At 36.2% G+C, this 15,190-nt stretch overlaps 1 protein-coding gene across 1 annotated transcript in view; it reads right to left on the bottom strand.

The window, feature by feature from the left end:
* LOC138715003 (uncharacterized) overlaps positions 1–15,190 on the bottom strand; it is a 48,257-nt gene that overhangs the window by 17,264 nt on the left and 15,803 nt on the right. Inside the window, exons 7-9 of the mRNA XM_069847377.1 lie at positions 12,450–12,584; positions 11,082–11,170; positions 5,704–5,948 (exon numbers count right to left, since the gene is read on the bottom strand). Of these exons, the coding sequence (XP_069703478.1) occupies positions 5,704–5,948; positions 11,082–11,170; positions 12,450–12,584 (469 nt within the window). The remainder of the gene's footprint in view (positions 1–5,703; positions 5,949–11,081; positions 11,171–12,449; positions 12,585–15,190) is intronic.

Below are 15,190 nucleotides of genomic sequence, written 5' to 3'. Positions count from 1 at the left end.
AAGTGGAGAAATTCAAATATCTGGGAGCAACAGTGACAAATATAAATGATACTCGGGAAGAAATTAAACACAGAATAAATATGGGAAATCCCTGTTATTATTCGGTTGAGAAACTTTTATCATCCAGTCTGCTGTCAAAAAATCTGAAAGTTAGAATTTATAAAACAGTTATATTACCGGCTGTTCTTTATGGTTGTGAAACTTGGACTCTCACTTTGAGAGAGGAACATAGGTTAAGGCTGTTTGAGAATAAGGTGCTTAGGAAAATATTTGGGGCTAAGAGGGATGAAGTTACAGGAGAATGGAGAAAGTTACACAACACAGAACTGCACGCATTGTATTCTTCACCTGACATAGTTAGGAACATTAAATCTAGACGTTTGAGATGGGCAGGGCATGTAGCACGTATGGGCGAATCCAGAAATGCTTATAGAGTGTTAGTTGGGAGGCCGGAGGGGAAAAAGACCTTTAGGGAGGCCGAGACGTAGATGGGAAGATAATATTAAAATGGATTTGAGGGAGGTGAGATATGATGATAGAGACTGGGTTAATCTTGCACAGGATAGGGACCAATGGCAGGCTTATGTGAGGGCGGCAATGAACCTCCGGGTTCCTTAAAAGCCAGTAAGTAAGTAAGTATAAGACCTAACCCTTATTGACTATTTCACTAAAAACTTGAAATATTATTATATTCACTGTCTAAATTCTTCTCACACAACACATTAGCGCTCGTATCCTAGCAACATTGCTTTCACTTTATTTATAACACTATTTAACACTGAAAAACGTATAACAGTTCACTTCTATTTATCCATTACCTAGCTGCATCTACTATTATTTCAACCCACTGATGCACCATTTCCTCAGATTATAGACAGGTTTTTCTCCACTATTGCCCCCTCTTTTCGCACTCCTGGCATGCTTTACACACTCAATACTTCCCCTTCTATTCCCCGCACTTATTTCACTTCCTCATTCACCAGTCTCTTCTTTCGTCGGTTCAGCATTCCTCTCTCTCCCCTTCTGCCTTTCTCCAACTCTGTTGCCATCTGACACTATGCTTGTTCCGCTGGCTTGGCCTTGGGGTGACATCATTACTGGTCGTCTACTAGATGGTGCAGCTGTTGCCTTAGGGTTCACCGCCTGAGTGGAATTTGCTGACGATGGATTCTTTCGACATTTTTCCCTCGCTATCACCTGAGTCACTGCCCTCATGTCTTCCACAACTTTACCTTTTCTATTTCTTCCACTATTATTAACAATCTTTCTAACTCTCTCCTTTATCTCTAATCTTTTACTTTCGTCAATATTCTCTCCATTTTCCGACGCATTCAAGTTTTCCAAACAAAATTCAACATCAAATAACTCCCCGTTAATTTTCAATTTGTCCTTAATTAATTTTGCATAATGTCCATTATTCCTAGCTGCTTTCATAAACGGCACTAACACCTTTCTTCTACACCTCACCTCGTATTCAAAATCTTCATCTATACTAATGCTCGAGTCTTTCAATGCTTTCTTACAATACATGATTTTCTCTTTAATCATCCGGTTTGCTAGTCAGACCAATATGGGCCTATTTTCCCCATGCCCCATTCTATACACCTCTTTCACTTGACCATTCCCAATGTCAATGCCTAACCATTCCCAGGACACATTTACTATCACTTCATACGTGTCCATAGACTGTTCTTTCACCTGTTCTTCAATACCAAAGAAAATTAAGTTGTTCCTCCTTTTCTCTTCTTCTAAGTATTTCAGCTTCTTTTTTAATATATTGTTTTCCTTTTGTAGATCTTCCAATTTTTTGTTAATACTATCGATGGTCGCCTTTAGACTTGTGGTATCCATTCTCCACAGATCTTTCACCTCGCTTATTAATCACTATGAACCGGCTTCCGTATACTACTGCACTTTGCTAAGTTAGCAGGCTCACGGTCAATCACGTCTTACTCGGTTGCTTGCTCATTGAGAACTGATGACCTCTTCATATGCACAATCACTCTGCTAAATTATCAATGCACTTCAAAGAAGTCGATACAAGTATAGCAATTATACAGAGTCATCTGTTATTCATTATACCATTTTAATCAGCTAATGTTGAAGAACACAGGTGAGAGATAAAAAAATTAACACTTAAAATATAAGGGGAAAGATTTGGAGACTGAGTAGCAACTCTTGAGTAAGAAAACTGCGACATACCACAATGAAAATTAGTATGCACTGTTGTTTCCAGCTGAAGGATGGTAGGATTGTACATTTTTTCTGTATTCTTACGTTTTTTACCTTAAAATACTTCTTCCATATTACGTTTTTATCCTCGCAATATAATTATTTTCAAACCGGAGTCTAATATGCAGAGATAAAATCCAATATTGTGATTTTGAAGATGCTGTAGGTATCTTTTATTTGCAGAATTTTGTTAACTCTAATGAATTGTATGAAGAGTTTTGTGAATCAAAAAAATAATATTATACAGTTACATACAAGAGGAAATCAGTGTTGTTTTCTTTCTGAAGTTGTTGTTAACTAATCCTAACTGCCCATTGTGCAACTCAAATCAAGAAATGGATTCGGAACACCTCAAAATCTGTGCTTCAGTGGCTGACCATGACAATATCTTTGAAAAATATTGGAGTGCAAGAGGTCAAATGACTTTATTGTCAAACGCCTGGCATTAGAAAACAACAACAACAACTTTAAAGTCCAGAAAAACAAAACTCCCACATGCAATTAGAAGAACAATAAATATAAATAAAAAATAAAACATGAAAAACTGAAGGTGAAAGGAGAACACAAGCATGCTACATTGTCCACAATAAAGAAATGTAAATACAATAATAATTATGTATTTTAGGCTACAAACTATTTTGAGAATCACTTAAACTTATGTTCTTAACAAAGTAAAGGAAGAAGTGGGACAGATATTCAGGGCCTTCACAAGATCTCTAATTGTGTACAATTACAAACTGAAAAAAATCGCAGTTATGTAAAAACACACAATTATTATCTCACAGGTTCAGAACATTCTTTTGAAGTGACAAAATCATTTCAATTTTTTAATTTTCATAACTTTTAATAAATCTGTTATTCCCAGTTCTTCTTGAACTTGCATTCTGGATCCTATCCATTCATGTTTTACCTAGAATGCTTCAGAGGAATTTCATGTCCACAGCTTGCAATCTACTTTTATTTCTTGAGTAATACCACAGTCTATTATATACAGTTACGAAGCTCAATACTTACTAAATATGCAAACATAGACAGTTGAAATACACATCCATAGATAGTTGCTCACCACCAGGATCGCTACTATCACCTCATCACAGACCTTTTCCCAGCAGAGGATAAAATGTATTGTACTTTCGATATCGTATTCTTTTGAAAAAATTAACACCTTCCTTCGACTTTTGAAATATGAAACACATAAGGTTTATATATTATTTTCATAAAGCATATATTATATTTTATAAAGTCACCTTCCTGGATCTTTCGGAAGAAGGATAACTCTGACCTCTTTTTCTTACAATATTTATAGAATCACAAACGTCTCCTTGTCCCATATTTACATTTACAGTTATTACAACCGATAACGAACATTTCACAGTTATATTGTTGTTCTGTGGTTTACACAACTTTTCACAACAAAGCGAAATACGGCACAGTCAATGCCTTTTCAATCCAGACCAGGCCGTAATGTATGTTCGGGTTTTCTGTTTCAGTGTATGTAGCTTTATTGCATATCATTGCTAAGTTTTATTTAGTGTAATGTGTCCAAAAGTTCCGTTTACTTCTTGTTGCATAATATGTTGCAGAAATAATTACAAAACTGTGTTATTTTAATGTGAAGAGAATTTTACGTGTTAACATAATCTGTTTGCATCAACATTTTAAGTTTAGATGGAAGCTATTTTGAGGTTCAATAAAAACGAATTTATATTGTGATTTTAATTTAGCACATCTACCTTCCTAAACTATAGACAGAAAATTTACCATACCACTCCTATGAAATTAGTGTACGCACGATTGTGTTACTTCGTCTCTTAGGTAGTAGATAAATACAATAATTCAGTACTCAATTGTAATATTAAAATACAGACAAATAGAATGTGACGGGTGTCATACATGACTTTATGTTTAATTATAATGTATAATTGCGAATTTAGGAATATAAGTTGTTGTTGTTGTTTTCTAATGCCAGGCATTTGACAATAAAGTCATTCGACCTCTTGCACTCCAATATTTTTCAAAGATATTATCATAGCCAGCCAATGAAGCACAGATTTTGAGGTGTTCCGAATCCATTTCTTCGTTTGAGTTGCACAATGGGCAGTTAGGGTACTGATATATTCCAATTCTATGCAAGTGTTTGGCCAAACAATCATGGCCTGTTGCCAATCTAAATGCAGCTACAGACGATTTTCGTGGTAAATCGGGAATTAACTGTGGATTTTGATGCAGAGAGTTCCATTTTTTCCCTTGAGATTGTGTTATCAAATTTTGTTTGTTGAAGTCTAAGTATGTAGATTTAATAAATCTTTTCACAGAGTAATACGTAGATTTAGTAACAGGTCTGTAAGTAGCAGTGCTGCCCTTCTTTGCTAAAGCATCCACATTCTCATTTCCCAGGATTCCACAATGGGATGGTATCCATTGGAATACAATTCTTTTATTGAGTGAGCATTTTAGTTATTTCTGCTGTTTGAGATGAAAGTGTGTGTTTAGAGACTATTGATAGAATAGCTGCTTTGGAGTCTGACAATAGGAATATAAGTTAAACATAGTAAACATAACCCATAATTTTCATATGAATGGCAAGGCATTGGAGATCACTAAATTTAGACAGAAAGGGGCAACTGGTACAGTAAACATAACCTATAATTTCAACATATCTAAATATCCGTGCAATGCAATTGAAAATTATTGAATCGTGCATAAATGAATGTACAAGAATTTCGCAATATTTAATCGAAATAAAGGCAGGTATTACACATACGAACAACGTAATTTTCACACCATAAATAATATTACATCTTAACTCGCAAGTGAATTATGTCTGAAGTGTCTCATAATCATTGTTTTAAATTTTATTAATGGAATTACACTACATTTTAGAGAAATATATGTTACTCTTTATGCATTCCAACTAATTTATATGGTTGAAACGCCACCCTTCGTGATCAAGTTAAGCGAGTTACATGGTCTGCCTTACGGCCTGTATTAGATCACGATGGCTGTGGCACAGTCTATTGTTCTAGTACTTACAGCGCTCCAAGCGGCTAGCAACTATCACGACAAATGCTAAAAATCACCCCAAGCTTCGTGACTGTATATAGTAGACTGTGGTAATACTCATGTTTCTACTCCATATGTTAAGACTGGCCTGAAGTATATTTTATACATTATTTTTTACAATTCTCTGGTACATCCTTGTTCCAAAATAAGTCCTGAACTATGGTAACATTTAAAACCATTTTGTACAGTTCTATTAATTTCCCCTTCAACTTTCCTTCCAGCATATAAAAAACATACACGCATACACACACATCTTCATGCACATGCACTACAAATCTACAACAAAGGAACTCTGGTTTTACTTCTCTTCCAGGGGAAGCAATGCTAAGATATTTTTGTACCTTAAAATCCATGACCATTGGCCAGGTTGCAAACCCTGATGTTTTATTTATTTGTGTTGGAACTTACCTCTAAGTACTAGTTCATTGGTCACTGTCTTCACAGACTGGAACATGGGAACATCGTGAAGGTCCTCCCTGAGTTTGACAGCCAGGTCCCTGGCTGGATTCCATGGGTCCATGTCAATGGTGTCATTGGGATCAACCTCATGCAGAGCCCGTGTCCACACCACTGCATAATGCCCTGTGTCCACATTCCACACGAATTTGCAACTTCCCTGGTACTGCTGTCGCTCCATGCTGCTCACTGGATGCCTGCGTGCATCATTTCATATCTGTGTAGCCACTCATTATACCAACTCTGATACTTCAGAATGTTTTTCTTTTAACTAATGGCGGGTGTTTGACTTGCATCATTCACCCAAGTGTCCCCATCTAGTGGACAACTCGCTGAAGCTTGTAGTTATTTTAGCCGCCATGAAGGCATTGTCCTTAGTGCACTATAGAAGGCGAATTATATAACACTACTGAGTGTTCAGTTCAAAGTGTATCATGGTTCGCTGTATGCGATCATGTGGCTAGCCGATGAGCCTAAAGAATTCAATCTTCCTTCATTTCCGCAGAGGTGTATTACCTATGTGCCAGAGAAGTTGCCTAGCAAGTACGGTGTTAATTCTGAAGAGTACTTACCGATATGTACGGTAACACCGGTAGTGGCAGGAATGTGAACTGTTTGGAAACACGTACTGAGGTGAGTTTACTTACGTATTTGTTGACATTAACTTCGACGGTCAATATGGACACGGAGCATTTGATTTGTATTGTGGAATGTTGCCGTACGCAACCGTTGATAACAAATATCCTGCGTACGACTTGCCCGCGCAAAACACAGTTCGAAAGAGGTTATGGTAGCACACAGACTGTACAGACCGCCATCTGTTGCTATGACGTTCAAGTTATACTGTACACGTTCTCAAGTTCAGATTGAACGCCTTAATTAATGGGCAACTTCTCTGACATAAAAGCTGAAACTCACTTCAAATTGCTGACTCACAACAGTGACATCACGACGCACTTTGAAATGAACACCCAGTATATATGATGAATGATTTATGGAACAATAGTGGAATGCTAGGAGGGCAAACGGGAGTACCCCACGAAACTCTACTACCAAACACCATCTCTGTCCACCACAAATTCCAGTTGGACCCGGCAGGATTCGAACCCAGGTTACCAGTGTGAAAAGCCGGAGCAGTAGCCATTCGGCTAATGGTATACTTAAAAAAATAAATTTCTCCATTTTAAAGACATTAGGAACTTAATTTATATATATATTTTTTTTTTGTCAAGTGTTCTGCATCAGATATCAACCAAGTATTCTCATGGAAATGTTTTCCAACTTCTAGTACTGAATTTATTTTTTTGTATGTCTCCTGCTCATATTTAACATTTTTGAGTCAATTTATCTATGAGATAGGCACATTAAGTGTTGTTTGAATGAAGGCATCTGACCCTTTCACCACAGTGGCATAATTACAAACCTACCAACTTTCATATAACGAAGAAATGGTCCAAATTAACACCTATAGATCAGATATTTTTAAAAGTTTACTGTTCAGAGAAAAAATTATTCCTAAATATTAAGGTATCTGAAAAAAAAAAACAAAGAGTTATACAACATAAAAAGACATACACAGCTGTTCAAAAGATTTAGTGTTTAATATTTCAGTGTTTCTTATTCTTACACTTTAGTCTTGATAAACATAAGCAAACTAAACAAAAATAATGCTAATTCCATCAACCACTGTTATAATATTAACTTACTACAAAAACTGGGTACCACAAAGATGACACATTTCCATTAGCTTATACATTTTACATGTTTCAAAACAATTCAGTTCCTTCATCATATTGTGAATAATAATAATAATAATAATAATAATAATAATAATAATAATAATAATAATAATAATAATAATAATCTGTGGCACACAGCCGGCTGCTCACGTGCACATGCCGAAGCAGAGGTGGACGATCATCCAACCAGAATGGAAGTATCGTGCTGTTTGTTATTGCTGGCTTTCGCAACTGGATTTCACTACCTATCGTAGCTTCCCAAGTGCATCACGATGTTGGGCGGGCACCAGTCCCATACACTGGCCGAAATTTCATGAGAAAATTTCTTCCTCCATGAAGACTCAAACCAGCATGCATTCCGTAACGCGAGTCCTAGGTAGGATGCCTTAGACAACGATGCCACAGCACGGGACACTAATGTTTATACGTAATTTATTTTATTCAACTATTATTTAAAAGATTCTACATTACAATTTATAGGAACTGGTAATACTGGAGTCTTGAGCTACCCAAGTGTCTGGTGGTACAACTAGGCCACACTGCTACAGAGACTTGGTCCTACAAGTTGGAGATTTGACGTAAGGCCATCTACCTTAAACCATAACAAATTGATAGCTATGAAATCTTAACTAATACAGGGTCCAGCAGAATGATCTCCCCGATTAGAAACACAAATAAGATGAGCAACAAAGATCCTATTCAAAATTTTATTTTGCCATCTTACAGAACAATGTTTGACATTTAGACATCACTTTGTTTTAAAGATAATTTCGTCCAAATACTTGCCCTCACGAGCTAAACACTCCTTAAACAGTGACTGTGCGTCCTTCTTCCTCGAAAAAGTACGACTATTATTCCAAATTGTGCAACAGGACAACAAACAGTAACATGCTCACCATGCAAAGATCACGTGTCCTAGTAAATAAGTCTGAGTGTTACAGGTTACCAATTCTATTTCTTGTAAGAAATCACTCGTAACGAGAACTATTTTGTGGATATTAACGTGGTAACCTTATTTTATTAGGACAATATATGGCTCACAGTGTTTTTCTAACGGACCATGTTAAGTGAGGTCAGTTTTAAAATAGCAGTGAAGCATGGGTTGTGATTTTGCTCCTTTTTCTCTACATATTATGGCAGTTGGTTCCTTCTTTTAGCTTTTAGCTTTTGGTATTTTGGTGTATGTAAATTTTTGTTACAATTCTTATCCACGAATGGTATGGCTGGTAGGGAATGATTTTTCTATTGTTAAATTTTATTTCATTTTGGGGAAATGTTAGGGTAATGGATGTATTGTTAAGAATGTTATCATATTTTTCTTATTGTAATGGAATTTGTTTTTCTTTTTTTTGAACTAAGTTATCTTTGTCTTTATTCATTTTAATAAACTACACTCAGGGACAAAAAAAACCGGACACTTTAATATTTGCTGGTATTTTGCAAAACATTATCTTCTCATACAATATTATGGTAGCCATCTGTTGTTATGGAGACGTGTATACATTGTTGATTGTTTTTTTGTTTTATAAACAAGCCATTACAACCAAATATTCCAATTTTACTTTCGGAGTCTCAGCTATAACAATTTTGTCTCAACCATTTTGTGCTTCATTATCGTTATCATTCGTTATTTCTTTATTTTTACATTTTCTGAGTTTAAGTGGGGTTGTAACATTTGTCTTAAAACAAGATGCGACCTGAAGATGTGGCTGTAGCCCTTTACAATGATGGACGCAGTGTACGTTACATTGCAAATGTTATGAATATGGCTAGAAGCACAACCCATGATGCCATAAAACGGTATAGAGAGACCCTAGAATATACCAGAAGACCAGTTTGGTCGTCCAAGAGCTACAAATCCAAATGAAGACAGGTATATGGTGTTGAGAGTTCTTAGGGAGCGCAACCTGCCAGCTACTAGTGTAGCCCAGCAATTTGTTAACATGCATGGACGCCCAATTTCGGCCAAAACAGTTACAAGGAGGTTGAAAGCAAGTGGACTGATATCAAGTAGACCTGCAACTGGTCCCAGACTTCTCAGGATGCATCGAGTTGAACGACTGCGTTTTGCAAATGATCACAGGGATTGGAGAAATGGACAGTGGAGCTGTGTTCTGTTCACCGATGAGTCCCGTTTCAATCTGTGCTCACCTGATGGACGTGAAAGAGTTTGGTGAAGGAGGGGAGAACGATTTTCACAGTGTTGCATTTCCGAAAATGTGCCGTATGGAGGTGGTGGAGTGATGGTTTGGGCAGGAGTGTGTACGGATGCTCGTACAGAGTTGGTTTTTGTTGAAAATGGAAGACTAACAGCTGATAGGTATATAAATGAATGTTTGGCTGATCATGTTGTGCCATTTGGCCAATTTGTAGGCGATAATTTTGTTTTAATGCATGATAATGCACGGCCGCATATTGCCCATGCGGTCGGAGATTATCTCCAAGAAGTGGGAATCCAGGTTCTTCCATGGCCAGCAAGGAGTCCAGACATGAACCCAATTGAACACGTGTGGGGCATGCTGGGACGGCGTGTTAAGAATAGACGACTGAGACCAGAATTGTTACAAGAGTTGAGGCGAGCATTTGGCGAAGAATGGGAACTTATTCCTCAAGAAGACATTGCTAACCAAATTGAGAGCATGCCAAGACGTATGGATGCAGTTATTCAAGCCAGAGGGGGTAATACCCGTTACTAAAGAGTTTTTAATGTTTAAGGCACCATAAAATGAAAAAAACAGTTAGACCAAACGATGCCATAGTTATACGCCCTTTGTAATTTTTTGTAAATTTTCTCATCAGAGATTTTTTTTTTTTTCAAATGTTGTCGTATAAGGTGCTAAATGAAACATTATTTTGTTTAAATGGGTTTTGTTTCATTTTTAAATAACTGGCAACAAAATACAAGCAAATATAGAAGTGTCCGGTTTTTTTTTTCCCTAAGTGTATTATTATTATTAAGGGAAATGAATTGTTAATTATTTCCTTTCACCCAATAAGGCTTTCTGGGCATTATCCAAAGTTCGGGGATTTTATTGGGGAATTGATTCCTAGTGCCTCTCATTGTAATAACCCTCTAGAAAAAATAACGTGCTAATATAATGTACAATACTTAATATATTTCTGTAGCATAAAAAAAAAAGAAAAAAGAAAAAAGAAAAAAAGACTGCGCATAGGATGACGGATAACCGGGGTTCTATTGCATTTCTTGTCTGACCTTACCGCATTATTCGCAGCTACTGAAATGAGGTATGCACATTGTGCATACTGTGTGAAGAATAATAGCTTGCAAGAAATATAAAGAAATCCATTAATCTTCCTTGAAAAGGCAAATTAAGATGGAGCACTGCATCACAAATTTTTGGACGTAAAAGAACATTTGATAGCATAAGGCAAAATTTTCTAGACGATATTCAGTCCTAAGGCATAATAAATTTCTCATCTCAAAAATGAAATTCTTTTGAAATGTCAGACTAGCAGAACTCCAAAACTAAGCATATGACGTGTATTCATCTCAATAATATGACTTCAAACAAAAATTTGTTGTGTACAAGGCTGATCAAACAAGTGATTTACTGTCCTAACCATACATACCTTTGGCTCTTTGCTAGTCCCTTTGTCTTAATAGTTGCCTGAATTCGCATTAATGCTATTGCAATCACATCGCCAGAAAATGGACAAACCTGCAAAGAGTACATACCACTTACACAATATTCTTTTACCAAGTTCATCAGACACACAATTTTTTTTTAAAATCCATTGTTAACTCTCTAGTATTTCTTATTGCTTTCTGACTGAACTCACAGATGTCGTTACTTCACTAAAATGCGATGTTGAAACTTGTGTTCAGGTTTCTGCTCAGCAGCAATTCTGATATACTACTGTATTATGGTTTTTTTCTTTTTTTTTAAGATTAGACACCCAGGGAACTTTTCTTTTTCAAGGAAAATTCCCGGGAGCTGAGTCCGGAAATCGAAACCGGAATCTCCAGACTTGGAAACCAGCATGCTAATCACCAGATCAAGGAGGCAGTCAAAATACGCAATTGAGAAGCATTTCCAACAGTTAACTAAGTACATGAAAGTTCGTTTCATCAGAACAGAGAGACAGATTTAGATTATAGGCCTACAGAGAACAGACACAAATAGATCACAATTTTTATCTCTCTCTTCATTTATTCTTCAAGTAATGAATTATTTTTTTTGGCAATAATTCTTTAGAACTCTTCACGGAGTGGAAGAAAGCATACATATATTGGAGGCTTTTAAAATAAATAAATGTTTTGTTGCTACTGTATGTAGTATTTTTTTCATCTGTATTCCTTTTTTCATAAGTTGTCACTCAGACAATAGGCCACTATGTAACATTCATCATCATATTAAAAACGTTTATGGTGATGATGTTTATGGATGAATCAAGAGTGCAGCAATAGTGTTAATAATTTAACGTTGGGAGTGAGAAATGATAAACAAACAGCATCTGCCTGTTAATATGGATGATTTGCTGCATTGTGTTGATAAATTTATTGAACAGGATCGACATCATACATCTGACAAAAACCAATTAACAATTCCCACTAATTCATGAAAACATCAACAATCATCTTATGTATGCAGAAATTTGTGAGAAGGGGTTTCGCATGTGTCCAATAATTTCGGAAAACAGATGAAACGCATTTAAAAACCAGTTTGTTGGTTTGAAGAGTGGAAGCTGAAAATGTGTATTTTCAAGGAAAATTCGAAATCGTTCAATCATCCAATATCATAACACTTTTTTTTTTAATTCTGTATAATGTATAATAAAGAAGTAAAAATAGTTGTCATCAATGTTATCCTGTTCGTGAAAATAAATCTGGCTAAGACGTGGACTATAATTTTTTTAATCAAGTGGCAAGGATGGCAGAAATTCTAAAATGTTATCAGTAAACATGTAAACGAGGTAATATGTTTATCTGTAACTCACATCAACTATTTCTACATCGTAATCGTTGCAGAACCAATACTTTTTCCCAGCTTCGATGCATAACCTCTCTGCTATCTCGTGGCAGAACTGTTCGACATCAAAACTTCTCTGATGGACAAGGACACATGGTGCCATCTGTTAACACAAAAGATATATCAGCCAGATATTTTAATTACATGCAAGTCAGTTCATACAATAAAGATAATAAAAATGCATACAACACTCATTATTTGCAAATGGTTATCAATCTTCCTAATGTATCCAGCTGTTTGCTGACAACATAAAGTCCACTATAGTCCACTGTAGTCTATTCAGTTGTTGTTTTTTACGAGAAATGAGGGGTATTTTGATCGGTGTTCATTATAGATGCCTGTTGCTAGTAGCCAGAGTTGGGGTGTAGTCAATATATACTGCAGGGATGTGTCTTCTGCATTGCAAATGGTTAAAATACGTATTTTTTTCATGCCCAAGTTTGACATTCAAAATATAATGCTGCATTTAATTTAATTCTCTCATCCTGCAGCAAAGCATTAATTGAATATCAGTCCAATTAACAAATAGTCTGTATTCTTATATGGTGACTACAGATAAATTTTGACAATATTATTTTTTTATTACGATCATTTTCATTTAGTTACATAATAAACAACGGGAAAAAAAAAATGTTATCTAGTGTAAGGGCCTCAACATTGTTAACACGCAAAAACAAAGAAGAAATTTGTACTACCCCTAAGACTTCACCCCAGCCTATTTTTAGTGTTGCAAATGATAGATGAAATGAGGGGGAGGTGGAAAGTGTCGGTGGAATAATAGAGGGAAATGGGAGTACTCCAAGAAAAACCTTCTGCAACTTCTGCAATGTCTGCTCTGCCAATTACAAATTCCATCATGACTGAACCCAGGCCATCTGGTTGAAAGACCAATGTGTTAGTGTTGAGCCACAGATGCAGCATAAATTTTTAAACAAATAAATCTATTCTGCCCTGCTAAAGCAAAAGGTTGTATCTGCAAAAGTTGTGTTTTTGAGTTAAGAGGTAGGCTATATGTGCTCGTCTCTTATACAGGCAGCTTTAGTAGATACTTACGTTAAATTTATGTGAACAATTCGATTTATTGCAGTTACAACTTTCTGGCTTAGTAATATGATACAAAACATTTTCATCATGCACATACACTTCTTAACTCAAAATCATAATTTTTTGCAGATACGACTTTTTGCTTTAACAGGGCAATATTGGACAATGAAACTGTACTTAACTGATTCAAAAAAGGGAGGCAAAAAATGATTATAAAGTTAATAAAACATCACAACGAAGCTTAAAAAACACATTAAAATAGGTCAAAATACACATGAAGCCAAAATAAATTTCAAGGAAAATAATATGAACACATAACAAGATCACAAGCTCCTAATTTTTACAAAAACTGGTGTTGGCACATTTTAGAAAAACAACAGCTAAGAATTGTCTGACTAATTCACAAAAAAAAGAGGGAGAGAGAGACAGAGAGAGAGGGAGAGGGGGAGGGGGAGAGGGGGGAGGGAGGGGGAGAAGGGAAGAGAGGGGGAGAGGGGGGAGAGAGAGTAAGTGAGTGTGTGTGTGTGTGTGTGTGTGTGTGTGTGTGTGTGTGTGTGTGTGTGTGTGTGTGCGCGCGCACGAGCGTGCATCTTATGCTCTGGATTTAACAATGAAGTCCTCATTCTTCTTGCTTCCCAATATTTTGATGGAAGGTCCACAAATGTCCTAAGAGTTTCACAATTAGCCAGGTGCTCCATCTCCATGTCTCTTCTCTGGTGCACAGTAAGCATTTAGGTGAATTCAGTACTCCAATACGATGGAGGTGTTTACTGAGGCAATCATGACCAGTAATCCATCTAAACATGGCCACGGCAGATTTTCGAGGTAGATCAGGAATTAGTTTTGGATCTTTGAATGATTCTTTCCATTTTGAATTTTGATGTTTTGCCTGTTCGCTGTAACTTATTCTTTTTATGACTCGCTTTATTGATTCATATGGGAACTTGAAATTTGTTTTTAAGTTGATATAAGTTCCTTTCTTTGCTAACATATCTGCTTTCTCGTTACCGTTCAGTCCGCAGTGGGCCGGGATCCATTGGAAGACCACTTTTTTATTTAGCATTTGAATTTGTTTTACCATGCAATGAATTTCTTTTACTTTTTCCATTTTAGGGGATGTAGTTGAGCTGACGGACTGAATTGCAGCTTTGGAGTCAGACAGGATGACTATGTTTTTGCACTGGTTTAGCCAAACAATTACATTTTGAAGTGATGTATAAATGGCTTCAACTTCGCCATCAAAATTTGTTGTGTACTTGCCAACATTTTTATAAAGAGAAAAGTATTGGCAAGTAGCTCCTCCTCCATCTCCTTCATTTTGATCCATGAGAGATCCATCAGTGTAAATGTACAACCAGTCCTTTTGTGGATATTTTCTATTAATTGTTTGTAGGGCAATGGCTTTTGCTATTTCTGGATTTATATCTTTTTTGTTGAAGACTTCATCAAGATCAAGGCAGCAATCTACTTTGAAGTTATTAAGTGGATTATATCGAGACATCAAGTTTTCCTTTTCACTTGGTATTTCTAGAATTTGCTTAAGCTTTTCTACCTCTTGTATGTATCCATTTTGGGTCCTCAATGTAAATTCAGAATCTTTGTATTTACTCCATTTATCCCATTTGGAAGCCTTCTTAATTTTTCATAGGTTAAAAGGGCTTGTGT

Source organism: Periplaneta americana, chromosome 15, assembly GCF_040183065.1.
Source record: "Periplaneta americana isolate PAMFEO1 chromosome 15, P.americana_PAMFEO1_priV1, whole genome shotgun sequence".
Classification (NCBI taxonomy): domain Eukaryota; kingdom Metazoa; phylum Arthropoda; class Insecta; order Blattodea; family Blattidae; genus Periplaneta; species Periplaneta americana.
The sequence above is the reverse complement of the archived record's forward strand: the minus strand, read 5'-3'. Positions and strand labels throughout refer to the sequence as shown.